This window comes from Peromyscus maniculatus, chromosome 11 (assembly GCF_049852395.1).
Source record: "Peromyscus maniculatus bairdii isolate BWxNUB_F1_BW_parent chromosome 11, HU_Pman_BW_mat_3.1, whole genome shotgun sequence".
In the NCBI taxonomy this organism is placed as follows: domain Eukaryota; kingdom Metazoa; phylum Chordata; class Mammalia; order Rodentia; family Cricetidae; genus Peromyscus; species Peromyscus maniculatus.
In genome coordinates, this window is record NC_134862.1 from 82586368 (window position 1) to 82609313 (window position 22946).

At 46.3% G+C, this 22946-nt stretch overlaps 1 protein-coding gene across 2 annotated transcripts in view; it reads right to left on the minus strand.

Moving 5' to 3' along the window:
- The window catches only part of Cadm3 (cell adhesion molecule 3), a 33204-nt gene extending 15163 nt beyond the window's left edge, over nucleotides 1–18041 (minus strand). The window contains exon 1 of one of the 2 annotated variants that reach the window (XM_006990554.4): nucleotides 17770–18020. In XM_006990554.4, the coding sequence (XP_006990616.1) occupies nucleotides 17770–17851 (82 nt within the window). In that variant the 5' untranslated portion in view covers nucleotides 17852–18020. Of the gene's footprint in view, nucleotides 1–17769 lie in introns of both variants that reach the window. The other variant, XM_006990553.4, reaches the window with a different exon arrangement.
- Nucleotides 18042–22946: the final 4905 nt, after the last annotated feature.

Here is a 22946-nt window from a genome sequence, read left to right on the forward strand (position 1 = left end):
CATTCAGCCCAGTTTGCCCACTTCACAGGTGAGGACAAAGACGTCCCCAAAAGATTGAGAGGGGCTCACTATTGAAAAATGGAAAACTGAAACAAAACAAAAACGTTATAAACTCCTTATCTAGGATTCTTTTTGTTGTACCACATTATCTACTAACACGGCATCAGGCTTAAGCATATTAGAGCATATTTTTCACAGTTGATCCTTTCCCTTAACCTATAAAAAGTGGTGGCATCACCATTCCTGTTTTGCCAAGTGAAAGCAGAATGAAATGACTTGCCCAAAGTCATACAAATTGAGTAGAGACTAGAAATGAATGCTTGGTTTCAGATCCGATGCTCTTTAGGTGTGACACCCTCCTCACTGAAGAAAGATCCAAGTTGGAGCTAGAAGTCGGACTACGGCTTTCCACTGTCTTACATTCCCTGCTCAGATTCTAAGTTTGCATACTAGGTTCCCAGGGCTCTGCCTCAGTGTGTGCGTACCTGCCTCTGACGCAACCAAACCTTGTTACCCCGGCAATAGGCACCACCTCTCTTAGGACTAGATCGCTGTTTTACTCTCTGGTGAAATACAATAGCGTCTGGGGTTCACAGTTCCAACCCAGACGGAAACAGCAAAAGGAACAAAGAAACCAGCTAAGCACCTTTTCAAGATCTCCCGCCACAGAGCCCTAGAGTGGCCAATCACATCGCGAAAATCCAGTGAGATCATCAGCTGCTGAGCAGACACGGGAGCTGCTTCTCTTCCTGGGACAGCAGCAGTACTGGGAGAAGTTTATCAATGGTCCCACCAGGCGCCACCGTCCGGCGTGGGGGTGGGGAGGATAAGAAGGTGGAGGTGGGGCTAAGAGAGGGCAGGTGGGTGGGTCAAAACTGGAAAAAAAAAAAAGTGGGATATGGACTTTTCCGGAGGAAAAAAAGGGATAGGACTAGGGAGAAAAAGGATGAATCACAAGAAGAAGAAAGCAAGTCGGTGAGGGGAGAAGCTAGAGAGAAGAAGAGGTAGCTGAGAAAGAGGATGAGGGAGAGGAAGGAAGAAAGGGGGAAGGGAGAATGGGGGGAGGAAAGTGGGGGGCGGGACGTGAGAGTCCTAGCATCAGATAAAGCTCCAAGAGAGACCTGCTGGGGCTGGCTGGCTGCAGTGTCAACAGCCTCTCTTTCCCACTGCTCCTGACCTGGGGCTCCCAGAAGATCTGCGAATTTACTTAGCTCTGAGTGGCGTTGAGAGTTCCAGCTACATCTCAAACAGGAAAAGAGGAGTGGAGAGGCAAAAGAAGAATTGATGAGGAGAGGCAAGGATGAGAGAAAAAGGATGGCAGGGCTCTCAATTGAGGCAGAGAGGCAGTCCCCGGGTGCAGAGCTCTCGTCCTGGGGATGCTTTGTGTGGACACCAAGGATAGAGACCACTGGACATTGGTGAGTGTTTCATGTTATTGTATACGTTTTGGAGTGTGCTGCGTCAACATCAAGGAGGAAACAGGATTGGTTGTACTAAGGCATGGGGTGCTTGCGGGACAGGGGGGAGCAGGGTAAGGGGTCTGTGCTCCCTCATAGGGCACTGGTAACCCAGCACACAATCTAAAACCCACTAAACAGGCTTTTACTCAAATGGACCGAGGAAATAGCCTTGTCACACTTCAGTGTGGGACTTTTAGTTTGCGGAGCGGATTTTCACCCATGATTTCATTTAATCTCAAAACAATTGCTAGCGGTAGGCAGCCAGATATAATCACTTTTAAAGTTGACATCGGAAGAGGGGTCCTTGGCTCACCTAAAGGAACCCAGAGGGCACAACCCTCAAGAACCGTTTCTACCCCTCGTGGGGCTCTCCGCTTTGAACAGCCCCTGTTTTCCAGAGCACTTGCCCACACCACGCTGTCATGTGTTTGGGTACCAGGCTCTGTGTCTAAACTCCGAGCTGGTTAAGGGCTGGTTAACATTATCATTTTCACCTACGTTTCTTTAACACTTCCACCCTAGTGAGCTCTCGGTGCATGCGACTAGTCTGGTGATTTGCCACTTCAGCACCAGGCTGTCTGCATTGCTAACCAAGCAGAGCCTGTGTCTGGTCTCCCCTCTCCTGCGTCTTTCATCTGTGTCTTTGTTTGTGTCTTCCTCAGTGGCTTCTCTGCTTGCTCACACTTGTCCGTCATCTCCCCATTCCCACTTCTGGATGTTGCGGGGTTTTTTTTTTTGTTGTTGTTGCTTTTGTTGTTGTTGTTTCTGCATAGGATAAATAAGTAAAATGGTGATGTACATCGTTTAAACACAGCTGAACTGTTCAGAGGCAGGAAGCAACAAATAACCTTCAATAAATGACATGTTTGGGATGTGCATGATTTATTGCCTCTGTGAGTTTGCAGAGAATTTGCTTTGGTTTGTAGTGTTTTAGGAAACAGTTTAAGATGTGGCTGGGGCATTGCTCCCCCTTCTATCGGGGGTGTGCATGACATATCTCCTAATCCTGAAATGTACTTGTGATCTTATATCTCTACTCTTGGGAATTCCATTAATATGTCTGAAAGTTACCTGATTTTATGAAATTGTAGGCTTCTAGTGATACATTCTGAATGGCCATTCCTATGGGAGCAGGTGAGTGATTGTAACGCTATCATCAGGAGCATGGATAAGTAGCACAAATTTGTATAAGCCGCTTTATGAAAAGCTTGAACTATCTTTGGATTAAAATTGTGCCAGTCATTTATGAAATCACCATGATTTCCCTCAAAATGTTTGGACAGGAAAGAGAAGAAGCCGAGGAGTATTCTAAAGGGGACATATGGACTTTGAAGTGGAGTTAGTAAGGATTCTACTCAGGGACCTTGGAAGGATCTGTTGGCACAGAGCCATTGGTGAAGAACACCCTCCCTACGTGGGGAGAGCCATGGAGGAAAGCTCCAGTCTTGATCATATGAGTTGGGGAGCGTCAGTTTTACTAGTCACATTGTTATCTACTCACATACCCCTGACTTTCCATTTCATTCTCTCTGTCTCTGTCTCTGTCTCTGTCTCTGTCTCTGTCTCTGTCTCTGTCTCTCTCTCTCTCTCTCTCTGTGTGTGTGTGTGTGTGTGTGTGTGTGTGTGTGTGTGTGTGTGTGTGAATGTGTGTGTGAGTTGTATGTGGGTTTGTGGGTTCATGACTATATGCCTACATATGCATGCAGCTGTGCATGTAGATGTCAGAAGCTTACATGGTGTGTCTTTTTCACTCATTCTCCAGCTTATGTTTTAAAAATTAAATTTACTTGGGGGGAATACATGCCACAGGGTCTGTGTGGAAGCTGGAGGAGAACCTGCAGGAGTCAGTTACCTCATTCCCCATAGGGGTTCTGGGATTTGAACTTGGGTTGTCAGTCTTGGTGGTAAGCTCCTTTACCATCTTACTTGCTCTTTACCAGATTTTTCTAGAGAGGTGTGTGCAGCCACCCCAGCCACTGGTGCTAGGTGTCCAGATGCATGCCACTATGCTAGGCTTTTTACGTGAGTGATGGAAATCTGAATTTAAGTCCATAGCAAGTACTTTACTGAGTTATATCCACACTGACTTTACATTTTCTGCAGATAATACCCAGATTGGTTAGCCTGGCCTTCAAGGTCCTATACAGCCTGATGTCAACCCACCTGTCAACTTCGTCTTTTCTCCATTTCACTGATCCCACATTCTAGACACAGGAGCTATTTAGAACTCCATTTAAAAACATTTGCCATCCTGGGTCCATCCCCTTTTCTCTAATAACTCAGTTTTAATGCTGTTCACCCATCTTCACAGGTCTTAACTCTAGCTTTTCAGCCTACTTTGTGTAGCTTTTCTTTCAAGAATGCTTCCTCGGTGGCCTGGATGGGAATTCTTCCCCGTATCTCTGAGCAGCATTGCTTTCTTTGCCTTCCTCACATGATGCAGTGCCCTCTTCCCTGCATTGCAAGTTGGGCTGCTTCTTCCCAAATCGTAAAGATCCTACAGGAACAGCTGACATCTGATTCACCTCCGTATCAATACCGGCTCCAATATAGCATATTGCACCTAGAAGGTGCTTAATAAATATTTATTTATTAAATGAATCAGATGCTGAGTATCTTCTGTTGTGAGAACAGAGCTCAAGAATCTGTGAGTGCGGAGAATATAGCAAATCCGAAAGCACAGGCAGAAGTCGGCCAAATAGGGCTCCCTACACATGGAAATCTAGATATCTACAAGACAAGACTTGATATTAAAAACAACAACAACAACAACAAACCTCCCCACCCCAACCTAGTTTTAATCTCAAGATTTAAGTTAAGAGGACCATAGGCATAACTGCAGGCAACTAGGGAATGATGGGAAGCATCTAGTAAGGGCTAACATGGAACAAGCTTTAGTCACAGGCCTCCCTGGTCATGAAGCCCAAGCTCTCTGCATCTTCCCACTCTACTGCCTGCCTCAGGAGGCAGAGGCAGGCGTTTTGTGTGTGTGGTGGTGGGTTGGGAATAGATGAGGTAAGGCTTTGTTACATTTCTGGCTAGGGATGGCTTACCTAGACAGTGTTCACGACACTCACCTGAAGAATGATAAAACTCAGAGTAACAGGCTACAGTGGATGCTTATGGTGATGGTGGTGCTGTGATTGGCGTCTAGTGAAGTATGTTTCAGCTGGATTCTATAATGTGCCTTCATGCCATACTTCGGGATCTATTTTGTCTGCCCCAATTGTTTTTGCAGTGTGGGACTCTTTGGTTAACCCAACAACAGATGTGCTTATTTAAAACTTTTGACAAAAATCTCTTCATGTTTCCATCACATTCTAGCACCTAGGGTTAAAATGAAAAGGTTATCTCATTGGCTCTCAATCCCTTTGAGTGTTTCTTAGTTCTTGTTTTCTTTACCCATGGGTTAAATTCTGATAGCCTTAGAGTTCTCAGCATTTTAAAGGACAAAGTAATCCTTTCCTCTCTACTGGTTTCCTTCTGATTGTTCATACTGGGAATAGCAGAGGCAGGGACTGCAGACTTAATAATGTGTCTCTTCAAAGCATACATTGGCACCAATGACTCAGTTTTTCACTGCAAGCACAGGACCTCACACATAGTAAGGGCTCAATAAATATTTATTGAATAAATAAGTGAGTTACTCAAATGAATAAGAATGTATTATGCCTGCAATTTAAGTGACTGGTAGGGAAGGCTATGAGAGTATGGCAGCATCACCCTTGACTGTTTGGTTTATGTATCTCCCTGCCTTGTTTGCTCTGGGAATCTAGGATGTATTGGCAGAACTATTAACAGTGTCATAGGTGCGCATTTGGGCTGGTGGAACAGGGGGACGAGCTCTGGGCTGCATGAGTGCCTCTGGCCTCCCTGGTGCTTGTGTCCGGGGGCCCCACTTCCCTGACTCTAGAGAAAAACAGCTCCCTGAGTAGGAGTTGATGATGATGGTGATGGTGATGATGATGGTGATGACTCAGCATTTCTCTAACTCCAGAGTTAAAAATAATGTTCAGCCCAGCCTACTTGTTATTCCTCACGACTACCCTGACAGGTGGGTGGAGAAGTGTTATCTCCAAGCAAAAAAACATACTGGGGGCTGTGGCCCAGAATACTGACTCTCTTTTCAAATGGAGTATCCACCATTAGGAGTCTCATTGCTAGGCTCCCAGACCTGACAATCTCACCCAATTCAGCTGCTTAGTAAATTGCTATGCATATGCGGGTCACAGAGAGCAGAGAACAGTCATAGCAAAATTAGGCTTGAAATTTGGCCCCTGGAGGGTTTTTTTTTTTTTTTAATCCTCAGAGCCACATTTTTCTTTAAGAGTAAATGTTTGAATGTGCATTTGGAGGAAACTGGACCAGTTCCATCTGAATCCTGACTTAGAAGATAACTCCAAGATTTGGAGGAGTCACTGACATCACAAAGGACTCTCTTTACACTCCACTTCCTACAGTTGGTCTTTGGCAGCCACGACGGTGCCACATTTACCAAAATCGTCCCTCAGTTTCTACACTAGAACTTTGACAACTACGGCTGTAGTCTCTTCCTGCTCAGCATTCCTCTCTCACCCGGCCTATTTTCTTTAGATCCCCGTTCACGAACACCTGGACCTTACAGTACAGTCAGAGGGAGGCGGGGCCCTAGAAGGTGGAGGTCATTCTGATTTCTAGGCACCCCTGTCTTTTCAGACCTGTTTCTTTCTTTTTCCTTTGGGATGAGATTTTTGTACTGCAGAGAGACCAGGAAGTCCTTACGGACATTCCCCCTGCCCCTTCCATAACTCAGGGGCTCTTTAGCTCATATTCACTTCAGAACCTTGTAGCTCAGTCATGCCTCAGCTGCTGCCCTCCGATCTTAGCCTCCCTGCCCCCCCTGCTGATCTCTTTGTCACTGGGTTGCTGAGAGGAGACTTTGCTCCTTCTTGGTCCTCCCTCTAGTATCTCTGTTGCTGTCTGGTTTTTTTTCCCCCTTCTGGAGCCTTGTTCGTCAAGCAACCTCTTGGGGCCAAAGTCATTACTCTCTCCCTGCTTGATTTGATTCTCCTAAGAGGCACAGGAGAGTGAGTGGAAACAGACAGGGGGAAGGGTAGATTTCCACTCCTCCCTCCCCCCAGGAGCTTCCTGTCTTGCTAACTAACCCCTTAGTTTGGTATAAAGCCTGGACCAGAGACTCAAGAGTTGAGGAGTGTGCCATGTTCACACTATTAGAAGATCCTGAGAGTCAGGTTAGGAGCTACTCAGTCTACATTCCATCAGGTTTTAAAATGCATTTCATGGACAATTTTGGGTTCCATCCTCAACCGTTTGAAAACAAAAAGTTTTCCAGGCTAAATGGGGAGAAGCATCCTGAGGATAGTTGGTTTGTCTAGAGTAGGTGTGAGGATGGGATTAAAATGAAAAATTTATTTTGGTGTTAATACTCCTTTCTCACTAAAAATTAAAAGTAAACAAAAATACAGCCATTCAAAAATGTTTTTCATATGGAAATGTTAAAAAACTATCAAATTTTAAGATGTCATGAAGGTGTGTGTGCCTGTGTGCAGGCGTGCTCCTTTCTTAAGCTCTATAGCCAGATTCCATATTCCATCAGTATTTTCTACTGACCCCTAATGGCCAGAGCTGGTTACTCCTAAAATCGTTGACTCTCAGACAGAATGGGAAGAACGCCTTTCTTGCACCAGAGTGCAATTATTTTTCTCCTTTTTCTGTTATAATTAATTCACCCAACATGGTTTTTCCTCCATAGCTTTCAGAAGTATAGCCTTTCAGAGCTGACATAATCCTAAGTAGCAGTCCGTCCAATACTGCTGTGTAGTGTATGTGTGCATGTGAGCATGTATGTTTACAAACTGCTGAACCACATCGCCAAGTCCAGCTGCCCATTTTAACAATAAGGAACTGAAATCCTGAGAAGTGTAAGAATTTGAAGCAGTCCCACAGGCAGTTAGTGGGAGCTGTGGTTATAACTCTGGTCTTTTGTACTTATTATCACATCATAAGAGTCCTTGTGGAATAGCTAATTCAGAGGTTCACTTGCCACTGAGTGTGATTTTTCTATCTGGTGCTATCCATTCTCCTTCTTATCCCACATATGGGATAGACCCCAAAGCTCAGGGGAAGCAAGTCTAACATTAGACAGGTTGGAGAAGTTGAGGTGAGACAAAGAAGTCTCATCTGATACAGCTTCACACTTGAGTTCCCACAAAAGAGGAATTTGAAGGGCAGAAGCCACTGCTGTGTTCTTAGGAGCTAAAAAGAGTGGTCATGAGAATAAGACTGTGTGCATAGTGTGTGTATGTGTGTGTGTGTGTGTGCACACGCGTGCGCTCATGCATGTATGTATGTGTGTGCCTCTGAATCTACCTGCTGGAGCATGCACCTCGCACAGCTATGGGAACATGTACTTGAGTATGAAGTGGAAGAGAGAGGGGTTAGACGAGATGGGAGGAAAAAGCAGAGGAGCATGTCCTATTCTTGAGCGAGAAAGAAAAAAATCTGGAGGCAGAAGTGGGCTTGTGGTAGGCTGGGTGGGGGGGCGGATGCTCACAGACTTAGTTAAGATTCTGAGGAGCAGAGACTGGGAAGTGGGTGGCAGTGAAGGAGGTGGGGACAGCTGTTGCTTTGATTTGCTACTGAGTCAGTGTTCTTGGTGCATTAGTGCTGAGAGGGAGCCCTGGGCTGGCCCCCAACCAAAACAAGCCCCTCTGTAGCCAATATTGAGTTGTAACAAGGACAAATGCAGTTGGGAGTCAAAAAGGAGGGGCATGGGATCCTAAACAGCTCTTTGTTCATAGCCCTTTTACTCTGGAAGTGTGGATTCTAAACAGCTAGCCTTCTGCAGCAAGAGGCTGTGAAGGAGGGAGGGAGCAGAGCACTGGAATGCATCGCCGAGAACGCTGGAGAACAGGTTCTGTGGAGGTACAGGATGGTACCTGAGATGATGACAGCGTCTGTCAGGGTCTGTTTCCTCATCTCCTCATGCCTTGCCACAGTGGTCACATTCTTCAGAAATCAGGGCAGGTTGGATGTGGGCTGTGTATTCTGGTACAATAGCCAAGAGCCTGTTTTTTTTTTTCCCTAAAGTTCTGGGTGCCCCCTTAACCTGAGCAGGAGAATTTTATACCCTTCCTAAAATTTGTTATTTCTTACACACACACATGCACAGGATAGAACGGTGGCAAATATGCACCCCCCCCCATACTTCAGGAAAGCATTTGGGCTCTTCCAGAGGACTGAGTTCAATTCCCAGCACCCACCTGGCAGCTCACAACTAACTGTCTATAACTTCTGTTCTAGGGGATCCAACACCCTTACACAGACATACATGCTGGCAAAACACCAATGTACATAAAATACAAATAAATAAACTAGAAAAAAAGAAGTAGGAAAGCATTTGGGAAAGGAAACATAACAGAACTGAACATGGAACTCATTTAGTGCCTTGGAAGGGTATAGGGAGATACGAATTGAGTCTGAGTATGCAAAGAACAGATTTCCTGAGGGTGAGAGATCTCTCAAGTCCGGCTTCCAACATGTTTCTTCCATCCTTCCATTCCTATCTGGTTGCCTGGATAACCTGACCTGTCTGCTTGCACATGCAAATTCCCTTTCTTGCAGGGTTCCAGCCCATCCATTGCTGTTTGGGTGGTGCTTTAGATCTTTCAGGGTGATGGCTTGGTGCAGAAGGATAACAATGCTGTGGAAAAGCTTAATTTGTTATGAGGCAGGCAAGAAAGCATTTATCTCTGCTGGTTCTGATATTCCTGACTTGTTTTTACTGTTTCCCTTCACTGGATGATCAGAGGCAGGGTGTGAATGACAGGTTCAGGGCAATGGTTAGGAGTGTTACATGAAGAAAAATGTGTTCCGCTCTACACACCCACTCACACTACTCTAGTTTCCCTGATTCCCCTAAGCCTAAATGAGACTTAGTCTCTCTCTCCCCTTCATTCTTATCACTTGAAAAAGAAAAATCTGTATTTTTAAGAGTGCCTCATTGTACATGCTAGCCTTACTTTGTGCTTTTCTGGGAGTTTAACTCTTCTATGAGACAGACACATTCTTCCAAGTCTACAAATCTCACAGTCTCCAAAATGGCAAATAATGTTGTTTTGACAGAAAGGTCCCTCCTTCCCTCTTTTTAAACCTCCCTTGCGTGTCTCAGCTTTGATGTGGTTATGTCTCCTCTTTGCTCCCTAAGATGCTTGCATTTTCCACCTCGGTCATCCTTTTTCTCTCCTTCAGCATGTGTCCTTCAACACACTATGATTCTCATTATTCATATGCCTGTTTTTATTTTTATTTTCTGTCACAGACACACAGCTTTTATTATGACCCAGATACAGAGCCCCTTTCACATGCTCATATTAATCAGAACCCCTTACTTCCAGAAAACCATATGGCTTAACCTCAGAGCTTCCCCCCAAAGCAGAATTTAGTCTCTTTCTTCTGCTCAAACTCCCCAGGAAAGGACCAGAATCCTCTCCTCCCCAGGGCTGAGGCTTAGTCCATCTGTCACTGACATTGGACTCCAGGGCTTGGAAACCAGAAAAGACTTGGCATTAACAGCAGTTGAGGATAAATGAAAACATGGAAGGCTCAGGGCTTAGTGGTGCTGGGTTTTATATTTGTGTGAGATTATAAGATGCAAGTTGGAGGGGGCACATATACTATGTTCTTTGGAAACATGTCATTATTAGGAAGTATAAGAAGTAGCGAGTGCCACTGTCCCACTGTAATTTTACATTTGTTGAGTGACAAATGGTTAGGAGCAGATGGCAAAACTGGCCCTTCATTTTATAATGGAAGAACTTGGCCTCAGGTTCTTTAGAGGATGGACATGATGGTAAGTTCCACATTACCTGTCACTGATGCACTCAGAGTTGTCCTGCGTTTCTAGAGGGTATGAAATTTTAAATCAGAGGCTCCATAAACAAATTCATATTTAGGAGCTTCCTAACCTGGGTGAAGCTCTGGGGGAAAGCAAAGGGCCAAGACATAGAAGGTAAACTAAACAAACAAACACATGGAACAAGGTGCTGCCTATTCTGAATGTCACCTGATATTTAAAGTGCTAGCTCTTCATGCTACTTTATTTGGACATTTTTCCAAAGAACATAGTATATGTGCCCCTTCCAACTTGCATCTTATAATGTTTGAGACAATTTTGAAGACAAGGAAGAGAGACAGGTAGTGGTCAACTTATAGATGAATGGCTGGGACACAGGCTTCCATCACATTTTCTTTTACCCAGGGCAAGGTGATACTCCTGACCTTCTTGACCCTGAGCTAGAAGTAAATGAGCTAAAGGTGTTTATAATTAGCAATCAATATACAATTAGTACAAGTCTAGCTGGGGAAGAGTAACATAAGTCTTTAGCAAATGCAGGCTAATATGTATATATATTTCTCCTGGACACCTTCCCAGATGTAAGATTTCACACAGGGATGAAGGGCATACTGAAAAATCTTAGAATCTCTGCATTTGAATCCTTCTTGAAACAGGTCTGCTCTTCACTAGAGCAGGGTGCTCAGGGAAATGAGTGGAAGCAAGACACTCCAGCTGTTGCTGTAACCCCAGCCCTATCTTCCAGAAGGCTGGATCATAGAGATAAATCACTTACATTATCTGCCCTTGATGAATGAAGCGTCTTCTTGCTTCAAGTGAGGAAATGAAGGAGACACCCTGGAAATTCATTTGGGTATCCTGTTTCCTAGACACCTCTCTAGGTCATTCGTGTAGAAACTGACATGGGACAGTTTAGCCTCAGGGGAAGAGGAGCTTGCCCTGATCTGATGTAATATGATGAACAGGCTGGCTAGGTGGGTGGCACTTGATGTCATCAGATTATTGGCAGATGTGTAGGAGAGTCCATCTTAAAGATGCAGCAACTGAGATTTGGCAAAGGACATGAACGCAGGATGGGATATTTATGTTTAAGGCGATTTTTCTCCATAAAAGATGGCTATGAAAGTGGAATAAATGACTCAGGGTTCTGATATTTAGTTTCTATGCCTCACATATGTTAGGGTTCTCTGTTACCTAGTTTCAAACGTTATTACATGTCGTGTTTGCATTGCTGAGGACAGAAGGAAAGCAGGCATTATAGCGGGACAGGTAGAGCTGGCATCAGATTCAGGGTGCCACTGAGGACTGCATGCTTATGACTGAGGAGGACTCATTCTACACTCCACATCTGTGCAGTATACATGATTATTGTACAGGGGCAATGCCATCTCAACCTAAAGCTCAACATCTGTAGTTCTGCTTTAAACTGTAGTTCCAGCTACAGGAAAACACACAGTTATTTCAAGGCCATCTGAGGACACTGTAGACCCCAGTTTCCTGAACATCTATAACCTGAGAATTACTTTTCTGTCTCCTTCCGAGAGATGATTAGTCATGAGGACTCACCATATCTCTGTAACATGGTTTGGACTCCCCTTTAAATACCAGGGCCATATGTGTTTCTGACAGGGGGAGGGAAAGTTCATCCAGTTCTGAGGACTGCACTGCCAGAGCAGAGATCATAAAGCGAAAGGTAGAGCAGGACCATGGAGAGCAACAAGAAGTGCCTGGAGTGTCACCATGAGGGGCCAGCACCATGGAGAGCTCAAAGCACAGGTAGTTTATTTGAAAGAGCACTTGGGACTTGGCATCACAAGTTAAGGCTGTAGTGCCCACAGAACTTAACACCCGATTTCTGTTAGGATCATGCTACATCTATCTTTCTTTTTTTTCCTAACAGACTTCGTTCGAGTTTGCTGCATGCACCCAGGATTGAGAGGACCACCAGCAGACTTAGTTTTTGATCATTAGCAAAATTAGTGTTAGTGATGGTGAAGAGGTTTTAATTTGCTACAAGTTATTAAAAAATATAGTTAGGACTGTTGTCTAATGAAGGAAATAACATACAGTTCCTGTGACCCATGACCTCCATAAACACTAGGATACAAGAAAGCCAAAATGTGTGTAACTATCAGATAGGTTATATGGCATACCCAGATGTTTTGATTATCTCCAATTTTCTCTAAGTAGTTAATATTTGGTGATACAAGGAGAAGAGACATGGGACCAGGCCTTTTAAGATGAGTGGTGCCTGCTGGGCAGTGGTGGCTCACGCCTTTAATCCCAGTACTCCGGAGGCAGAGGCAGGGGGAATCGCCGTAAGTTCCAGGCCAGCCTGGGCTACCAAGTAAGTCCCAGGCCAGCCAGAGCCGTTACACAGAGAAATCCTGTCTCAAAAAACAAAACAAAATGATAATGGTGTCACCAGGGCTTAAAGCCCTCTGTTTTACTTGAGAAATTAGTCACTGGCTTTATACTTAGGGAAATTTTGGTGAATTAATAAGTGAGTTTGTAATACTTGCTGGTTCAATGATGAGTATGTAGCTTTAATGAGCCACTATGTGTGGAAAAGTATCTCAATAGTTGTGTGGGGTCTACTCCTGAGAGGTTTTTTTTTTTTTTTTTCTTTCTTTTTTTTCAGAATCAGAATGAATGGATCTCCTTGTCATGTACAACAGTGCTGGGTTGGGATTTTGTTTGCATAGATGTAAGAGCCTGAGCACCATCTGCTTCTGACCTTATAGAGAACCATCCCTACTGCTGATCCTGGCAGCAGAGATGGGTCTTTGCCCTGGAGACACAATCTTCTCCATTTTATAATGATATAGAGTATTTATCCTTAATTTGACTGTGTTCTTAGAGACTTGAAACTTTCCCTAGTGGCTTGCCAGACTTCTCTCTCTCTCTCTCTCTCTCTCTCTCTCTCTCTCTCTCTCTCTCTCTCTCTCTCCCTCCCTCCCTCCTTCCCTCCCTCTGTCTTATATGCATCCCTATGGGGATTGCTATTCTCACAGTCTATGGATGGACATCTAGGACACGACCCCATACAGGAAGCAAAATGTTCCAGTATATTGGCCCATAGCCAATGGTTAAACAGGAAGCACTAGACTCTAACACTAAAAATAAAAGAAGATCTTGGCCTGAGTAGAGATTAGTGGTGGAGAGCTTGTCTGGAATTCACGAGTCTACAGGTTAAATCCCCAAAACTACAGAGAAAAAAAAAAAACAAAAAAAGAAGATATAATTACTCCAATTTTCTAATACTCTGGATTTTTCATTCAGCAAAAAGCTGACTGCTTCCAGGAGAATCAGGAGCCTAGACTGCCATCCTTAGATGACGTTTCTTTACTGAGACTCAGATAAAAAAAAAAGATTGTGGAGCCAGTAGGCAGCTCCACCAGAGTAGGAAACAGTGAAGGATGTGACTAGGCACAGCCCCAAGGGTTTTCTTTTCTCTGACAACTGTGAGATTCTTTCCCTACCACATGACTTAAGAAAAAGCAGCTTTAAACACCATTCTACATATTAGATTAAAAAAAAAAAGTACAGTGAGCAGCAGCCAGAAATGCCTAAGACCAATCTAAGGATTTACAGAGCAATGGCATCATGTCCCGTCTGCTATTTCAAAATGACCAGAACACCCAAAAGATGCCATCTGTGGAATTTTATGGCTGCAGAACTATGAGTCACCCACTTCAAGTGGATGCTGAATATCTCCAACATGTCAATGTTGAAATTGGACCAGGTCTTCTTTCCTCAGTTGGAAGAGAGAAGAGAGGAGGCCTGAGCGTGCTCTGATGGTCCAGCTGACTTTCAGTGGAGGGCAGGGAATTTTGGACTGTAGCAAAAGCCAGGTGTAGCTTAAAGAACACAGAGAAGCCAAGAATGGGGCAGAGGTGACAGATCTTAATGTCAGTAATTCTCCTGTGGCCTGTTTTTCTTAATGAGTGAGAAATCAGGGTCCCAGAGAAAACTATCAAAACCAACAGTGCCACCTAGGCCTTGGCCAAACTTAGGATAAAGTGTCTGGTCATAATTTCTGGGTAGCCATTCGGCATCCTACATTAGACAAACCGAATATTCAGTGAATTAACTATGTCATTTTAGTGTCTCTCTGATGGCCTCCGCTTCCTTGTGTCAGATGATGTACAAATCTTAAGGGAGAGTGTGTCCTTCCCAAGAGTTCTAGCTGGAACCAAGAAGAGAACAGAAATAAAAACAGACAGAACTCTTACAGCTATAACAAGGAACAGAAACTCAATGGAGCAGATCTGCCAAGCAGATCCGTGGGCAGCACTACAGAGAATGTTGGGCTTCTCCGGCACATTGGGCATGATCTCCACACTGGGCATCTGGCCAGGGGGCTGCAGAATGCATGGCAGTGGACAGAAGGTCATTGGGAAGGAAAAAAAAAATGTGTGTGGGGGACAGTTAAAGGTTAAGTTTCTGTAACCTGGGCTGAAGCAAAGCAGGGTTGTCTATCCGCTGGGTTAAATCACTGTACTGAAAATAACCGGGGAATAAAGAACTGTAAGAAGGCTGGTCACAATATTGAATGTCAAACTGCTCACCAGAGACATGACCACAGGGTGCCTTAAGTTCACAGGCCTTGTGTTTCTCAAACTGTAGCTGCCAACGTCTGCCAGTACTAGTGGAGAAAGACCAGAAGGGCGGGCAGGTGGCAAATTCCTGAGCTTGTGGCCACAGCACTAATGGCCAGGTTCAGATAGCATTTGCTGGCCCTGCCTTATTTCGGCTTCTCAATCCTGCTCATCTTTATGAGTCTTAAATATTAATCCTGTGCCCAAGGGAGCTTTATACCTCAATAGCACATGAAGTTTGTTTTTCTTATTCTCAGTGGAATTAGCCTCCCAGTCATAGCACCCTTGACCATCTAACCTTCAGTGTGCTGTATTATTTTATTCTGAAGTCTTCATACTTCATCTCTCCTAGTCTGAATCAAACATGACAGGTTAAGTTAAGTATTACCTAGTACCCTGCTCAGGAGCCCCAAGCGAACTCAGGGGTGCTAGACACACCTTCATGATGCTAATCAGAATGGCCTTCAGGACTGGCATCCATGAGTGTATAATTATGCACTTATTTTCCATCACCGGGGGGGCTCACTTCTTAGATTCAGAATTCAAGGTACAGAATTAATTTAATAGAGGATACCTGGTGGCTATGTTTCAGATATCAGTGCAAGTATTGCACTCTACAGAGATGTTCAGGAGGCTTGATTGGATTTTTCTTTGAAAAGGGTATCCTAACTCTCTCTCTCCCTTCTCCTGACCCATTCTCTTCAATTCCTCATACAGAAGTTACTACTTTTCCCTCTTTGCTCTGAGCTGAGAATAGAACAACTCTCTGTCTCTGGACTTGAAGACCAGTTAGGGGCTAGGCTCCCAAGTTGAAGACCAAGAAAGAGCCATCATGCACTGGGTGAAGGAAGATGTGGTCACAGAACAGGCTTACTCCAGTCTCTGCCATTTATGTTCTAGAGGAGGAAGACCTGAAGCTTACTGACATGATCTTTTCCTCTTTTCAGCTTAGGCTGGCACTCTTAGCTCCCATTGCTAAGGGACTGTAGTTTGGGGACTTGCCTCTTTGATCCCGCTGTGAGTATGGAGAAGCCAGGGGCTTCACTGAAAGTTAAGGCCTTATAGGAGACTCATTACTGAGGCACAAACACCCAGTGTCTTTTTTTTTCCCCCTTACAACTAAACCCACTGTGCCCCAGGACTGCTCATCTCCTCTGTGAGTAGGGTCACCAGTGCAGTCCTCGGGGGACGGGGATTCCATGTACAAGAGAAGAGACTGCCATCTCTGTGGTGACAGTAGGAACTCCCTTCGGGGAGTTTGGGGAGTACAAAGTGGAAGGAGTCAGTCAACCAACTCTAGAGAGGGGATCCCCAGGGTCCCCACACCAGGGGAAACTCCTTTACCAGGATGGAGACAGGATAGGGGGAGGAGGTCAGGCAAGGTGGAGCTATTATTCCTCCAGCACCCTGGCTCCCAGCCGGCTTCCCTGAGATGAAATTCTCTACATCATCCTCCCCAGTTCCAACCCCTCCCCTCTCCACCCCGCCCCGCCCTGTGCCCATCCCTGCTGGCCACTGGGTCCATCGCCCAGGAACCACCTCCCTTTCTCCTCCCCTGCGGTTCTTTCTGTTTTTTTCGTTGGCATCTGGCCGGGCATAGCCACCACCCTCCCTCTCCTCTCCCTACTTCCCCTTGCTCCGCAGAGGTCCGGTTCCCGTTCCCTTCCCCTTCCCCCACCCAGCCCACCTCTGACAGGCCGAGGAAGAGAGGAGGAAGATGCATTCCTTTAGTCCCTCCATGGCCAGTACTCCCTCCTCCGGGGACCTGAGGCTCCGAGCTGGGGCGCCCTTCTTCTCGTCTCTACACAGTTCTTCAAGCCACCCCATTAACCACCAGCAGCCTTTAAGAAGGCTGAGGTGCCCCCACAGCGCTGACCTACATAGCCTGGCCTGGGGCGGGAGAGGCTCTTCCCCAAGTCCCCTCTCCCTTGGCCCCGCCTCCTTTCTTCACCCCCAACTCCCTTCCTTCACCTCTTTACCTTTATAAACCCAAAAAGGGTTCAGTTACAGACTGGGGCAAAGAAGCGAATATGTTACCCCACCCTAAATTTGGAGAAATTGATGTTCAGCCCAGGAAAGCTTTGGGCTTCCATCGATCCTTCTCCCCAAATATCTTGCTCTCTCCTTTTGCTGCCCCGCACCCAAGTATAGGTTTCCTTTCCCAGATTTGCCACCACCAGGACTAGAGCCAAACTGGGGGCCCCTCCGCCCAGTGTTGTTGTTTTGCTTCAAGGAGAAGCCCCCTCTCCTTTGCCCACGCCCCCCTCGACAGCCTCACCCAGGCCCCCTTCCCTGCCCACTCAGAGCTCCGCGGCGGGTGGGGGACGCGCGGGGGAGCAGAAATGTTTGCATACAGCAGTTTGGGGGATCGTTCTGGCCACCCAACCCCTACAGACATACATACACAAACACCCAACACACGCCCTGACTGAAACAGCGACAAATCTCACTCCGCCCCCAACACACACTGACACAGACATACACACAGACTCTGACACAGAAACGCAGCACCAGACACCAACATAGACGCGCACACCCAGACACACACGGACATCAACACATCCAGACCCCGGCTGCTCAAAATAGACAGCAACCCCCCGAGATCCAGACCCCTGCTGCACACACAGACACACACAGTCGGCCGTGTACATAGGAGGGTGCACACGCCGGCACACCCCACGGTCCTCAGAGACAGCGATGCTCGGAGACAGACACAAGGGTATTCCAAGAGGCTGGCGACTTGAACCCTCGCTTCCAAACAAAGCCAACAGGCTCCCTGCGCCCGACTCCCAATCTGAACCCCCACCTCGGGGCACTGGTCACCTCCCCTGGCGCCGCCCCCTCCCTCACTCACCGTCCTGGGAAAGATTGGCCCCGCCGGGTGCCCAGGAGCAGGCGAGAAGCAGGAGCAGGGGCAGGGCGGAAGGGGCCCCCATCGCGCTTCCTGGCCACCTCCCCGGCTGGGCGCTGGCGAGCCTGGATCTCCGGGGACTGGGGCTGGGGACACTAGGTTGACGGCGTCGTTGTCCAAAAGGGCGCCCCCGGAACGGCTTCCAAGAAGCCCGGGGCCGAGGCGGGTACCGGGAGGGAGCCGGCGCTGCTGCAGTCGCCGGGATTAAATAGGGCGCTCGGAGCAAACCATTCGGTTGGAGGTGGAGGGGGGGTGACGGGGGGCTGGGCTGGTGGCGGGGGGGCCTGGATGCCGCATTCCCTACTCCCCCCCACCTCCCACACCCCCTCCGCGCTTTTGTGGTGCCTTCCATCTTCTCCCCCGGGAGCTCCTCCAGCACCACTCGGGTGTGGAGCAAAGGGAGGGAGCTGGCTCAGCAGTAGGACCCCACGCGCACCCCTCTTAGGCTTGGGGTGGAGAGAGGGGAGGTGGGCAGGGCGGTGGGCCAGCTGGCGAGAGCGTCCACTGCAGGCCTGGGCAAGGGCGTGCCCACTAGCCTGAGATCCTCCGGCCCCGCCTTCTCCTTAGGCAACCGGGATCCCCAAAGCTAGGACACCCCATCAGCACTGTGACCAAGGATACCTCCCCAGGGTACCTCCTTACTCAAGCCATTCTCCTAAGAGTTAACTTCCTTAGTTCCTCTTCCTCAAGATCCTCTACTTATCTGTCCAGCAACAATTTGTGGCTCCAGGTAACCTCCTTTGCAAAGCAGACCCAAGGAGGCCACGGGACTCAATCTCTCTCAAGCCTTCCTCAAAGACATCATCCATCCCAAACACTAAAGCAAGGAAGCGTCCTGCAAAGTAACTTGGTGTTCTCTCCTGGGCCCCTTACCCCCAGTTACCCTTCAATACCCCTTCTTCTCAGTCTTTTCGAGACTCTTATCTTCTCAGCTTTTAGCTAGTAAGAACCCATGTTGAAAGACAGACCCACAAACCCTCTTACAGACCAAGAAACGTTGTAAGGAATGCAGCTGTTATCTCCAAGGCTATATAGAAGATGGATGAGAAAGACAGTGTGCTTGCTACACTCAAGGGTCCCAAGTCCCTAGTGTTTGCTGTTCTTCGAGTTTATCCCTGGAAGAGTTTTTGGTACGTTTCAGAAAAGGATCTTTCTGGGTTAGTTTTGTCGGAATTTAGCTTTGCGGAATAAGTTTCTAAATTTTAGAATCCTGAAAATCAGGCAATTTTAGGTATGTTAAGAGTTCTTAAAACAAACAAACAAACAAACAACCCTGCTCTAACCCAAAGGAAGTTAGGAGATCTAAGTCAGGTTTCATATTCACTTAGATGCAGAAGACACAGCACAGGGCATCATGTGGAAGAGTGTGTGGTGCTTCATTCAGGAAGTGGGATGTGAGTGGGTGTCTTTAATAACACCTCCAGTCCATCTTCTGTGCTGCCTTCCTGGGCTAGTCTTTAACGTTTGGGTAATCTTTCCTTCCCCATGTCAAGGTTTCTTAACTCTTGATGGTGATGTAGTTAATGTCCCTGTCATCTAAGAGCTTGAGGGTAGCCTGCAGAGCATACCCTGTAACGGGTAATGTCTTGTCTAAATGACAGGCGGTGAGGTTGGGGCTGAGAGTATACTGTTCAGGGAACCCCTGCAGGCTGGTCTGAGTCTGCTCTGAGATTTTTCTCTTACTGTTTCTGGAGTTTATAGTTTCTGAAGAAGAAATCTGCTTGCCTCTTGGACACTTCTTGACTGTCTGGGTGGTTATTATTTTTTTCCTAGACAATATTGATCAAGGTCTGATTTGACCTGAGTTGGTGACTCCATCAGTTGCCTCCCTGAGATCTCTACTATCTTGAAATCTGAGCAGTGAAGATGGTGTAACATGTATTGCAGGGACATGAAGACATGGATGTTAAGAGATCGAGGAGACTGGCCAGGGTGAGGCGAGATTGTAGGGAGATTACACTTCTTGATGGAGGTGGGACCAGGTTGGTATGAGGTTGGTTGTGATAAGAAAAGGAAGGAGTGTGGCAAAACAAAACAAAACCCAACAACAGAACACAACGAAGCGAAACAAAACAAACTATCAGCCTTGGTGGGAAAGATCAGCCCTTTCTATTTAAAAGGTTCTTGATGGATAAGGAGTAATTACATTTGAGCCAGAAGAAACGTCAGCCTTAGCTATCAACTAAGTGGGATTTAGAGAGGGCAGGGTAAGGGGGTGTGGAGGTGAGTTAGGTGGGGGTAGGCGGGATGTGGGATTAAGTCCCGAAGTCCTTTAATTAACCATCTTTTCCATCTGCTGCAACACAGCGATCCCCTTCTGCCTGTCCTTAATTCTCTGATGATTGCTGCTCTGGCCCCGCCCTCTACTGTAAGGGGTGGGTACCAGGGGCGGGAGAGAGGAAGGAGAGCTGTTTGGGAGAGACAGTATTAAGGCTAGCAAATGAGACTCTGGGATGCTCTTTTTCCACTGGCTCCTCTTCCTTGCATTGCATCATCAGCATGAGTTTGGCAGCCTTTTAGGTCTTTCTTGGTGATACGAAGTTGCCGTTGGCTTTTAGAATTATGGAATAAAAACGTATTGGAGCTGCAAAGGACCTTTAGGATCATCCCTTTAAATGGGGTCTTTGTTGAACAGATGAGAAAATGAAGCTCACAAGCCAAGTGGCTGTCTGTGTTCAGCAGCTAGCTAGTGAAGGCTGACGGGACTGGAGGAAGGACAGATAGTAAGGACCCTTTGAAGGCAGGAGGGATGAGGCGAATGAGACCCAGAAACTGAAAGCAATGTCCAACTTGAAGAGTTCCCTTTTCCTGTTTACTTCAGAATGGTAGTGTCTCCTACAGAGGATGCATGCCACTTAGAAGAACCCATTCTCTACAGTTCTTCTATTGCCTTGTCTGCATCAGCCCCTTGCATCATACATGCATGTCATTTGCTTAGGAAAAGGGCTTTACAAAGAAAGACTGACCTACAAGGATTATCCTCTCATAAAAATAGGTAGAACGTAAGTGTCTATGTTGGATTGTGATCTCTATGGTTACTCTCCACTCGAAACTGCTATGACATACAATTTGCATTTCCCAGAGACTTGCACAAGGTCTGAGGTGGATTGTCTGTGGGATGACAGAGCTGGCAGCTACAGTGAAATTTGGGGAGAGACAGAAAGGGAAGTGGAGAGAGGTCGAGTGTGGCCTCCTGCATGCCCTTGTCCACTCAGCAACAGACTGGGTATCTGGGGGTGTGGAATGTGATACTGGCATTGATGCCGGGATAGACACAGCTGTGTGGGCCCTGGGCATTCCTTCCCCACGCAGCTTCTGCTCAAAGGGGAGAGAGAAGGAACTCAGCTTATAGAGGGTGAGTTTTCTGTGTTCTTCTGGAAGAGACCAGCAGCACCTGTAGAGAACAACACATCTTGAAAAGGTGTGAGCCAGCCATCACTGTCACCCACATCCCTCCTCGCACGCTGACCCTTCTCCTCTCTGACTTGTATCAGTAGACTCTATGTAGGTTCCCACACTGCTTTCCTCTTCAATTTTCCACCCAGCTAAACCAGTACTTGGCAATACCACCCCTTACTTCTATTATCCAGCTTTAATTAACACCATCCTTAATAATAACCTCAGTACGAATTTTAATTCTAACCTTAATTGAATTCTAATTTTAATCCTAACCCTAATCTATTAACGATTCTAACTACCAGTCCTAATAGCACCCTCAACTTAACTATCAGTTTTAACTAGTAGCTTCACTCTAGCCAGGTTTGAGCTGGTGACCAGGAAAGCAACGTGCATACGATTAAAAAAAAAATGGTCACAGATTTCACAGATTGAGAAGCCATCATTTACAGCCTTCGTGCTGAGTGCTTTATACACACAGTATCTCATGTGGGTACCAGAAGCTACCTAATGTGGTTAATTCATTAGTTCCATTACCAATGCAAAACAGGGTGTAACATGATTGTATTCATAACCAACGGATCCCCAGCCAGGCCTGCTTGATCCATGACCCTGTGCTCACCTCCTCTCTGCCAACAAGTAATTCTGACCCAGGTTCTCCTAAAGTCTTAACTAATACCCACTGGTTTGACTTCTTTCTACATATCAATACTGGTCTCGTTTTATTTTTAAATAAGTAACGGCCCAAACTAGAGACAGAGCAAATTACAAAATCCCTGCATGTCCCTGCCCACAGACCCTATTGGCACTTTGAAACATTAAAGTAATTTATTGATGGAGTTAAAATATTCAGACTATAGAAAGAAGCTAACTGCAGAGAAAAGCCTCCTCGCCTTCGCCTTCTCGGAGTAGCCATATTGCACAACCCCAGGGGGGCATCGTTCTAATTGGAGTTGTGTAACATGGCAGCACTACCTCCCACAGCTTTCCAGGCAAGCAGATAAAGTCAAGGTAAATAGCTACCAAATTCAATCGCCCTGTGTATGTGTATGACTTAGGCATGACAATCACTAGACACTTCGAATTTATAATTAGCAATAACTATTAAGGGCCAGACTCTCAGCTAAATTCTCTACACTTATTGCACATTTTAATATTCACATGTCCTCTGTGCAGTGTTCGTCACCTCTATTACCGGAGAGGACAGTGGGGGCCCGAAGAAGCCCGGTTTGCACTGTGATGGGAACAACGGACATACCAGGCCTCCAAGTCTACATTCTTAACTTTGTGCTTAGCCAGACAAGCTGCTCAGGGCTTGGCTCTGAAGGTCATGTGGGCTTAGTTCTTAATGTCAGAGAAGCGGAGGTGCCTGACATTAGACAAGAGGATGACCTATGAGGCTGTCGATAGTCTCAGATTGATAGAGGAGGCGACTATGTAAGGGGGAAGGGACCTGGATTACTACATTACAGAGGGAATATGAGTAAAAGGTGAGAGAGCAGACGGGAAATAGAACAAATATGAGCGGGGACGGGGGAGATTGTTTTGTGATAAATTCAAGCAAAAATAAAATCATATAATAAATCTGTGTGTCACCACTGCTCCAGCTACAGGCTGATTGATGTATTATGGAAAGACAGTAGACATATATAATCACCTGCAAACAAAAATGCACATTTTCAGTTGCATGGGGATCAGTAGCCTCTCCAGTGAAGTATTTCCAC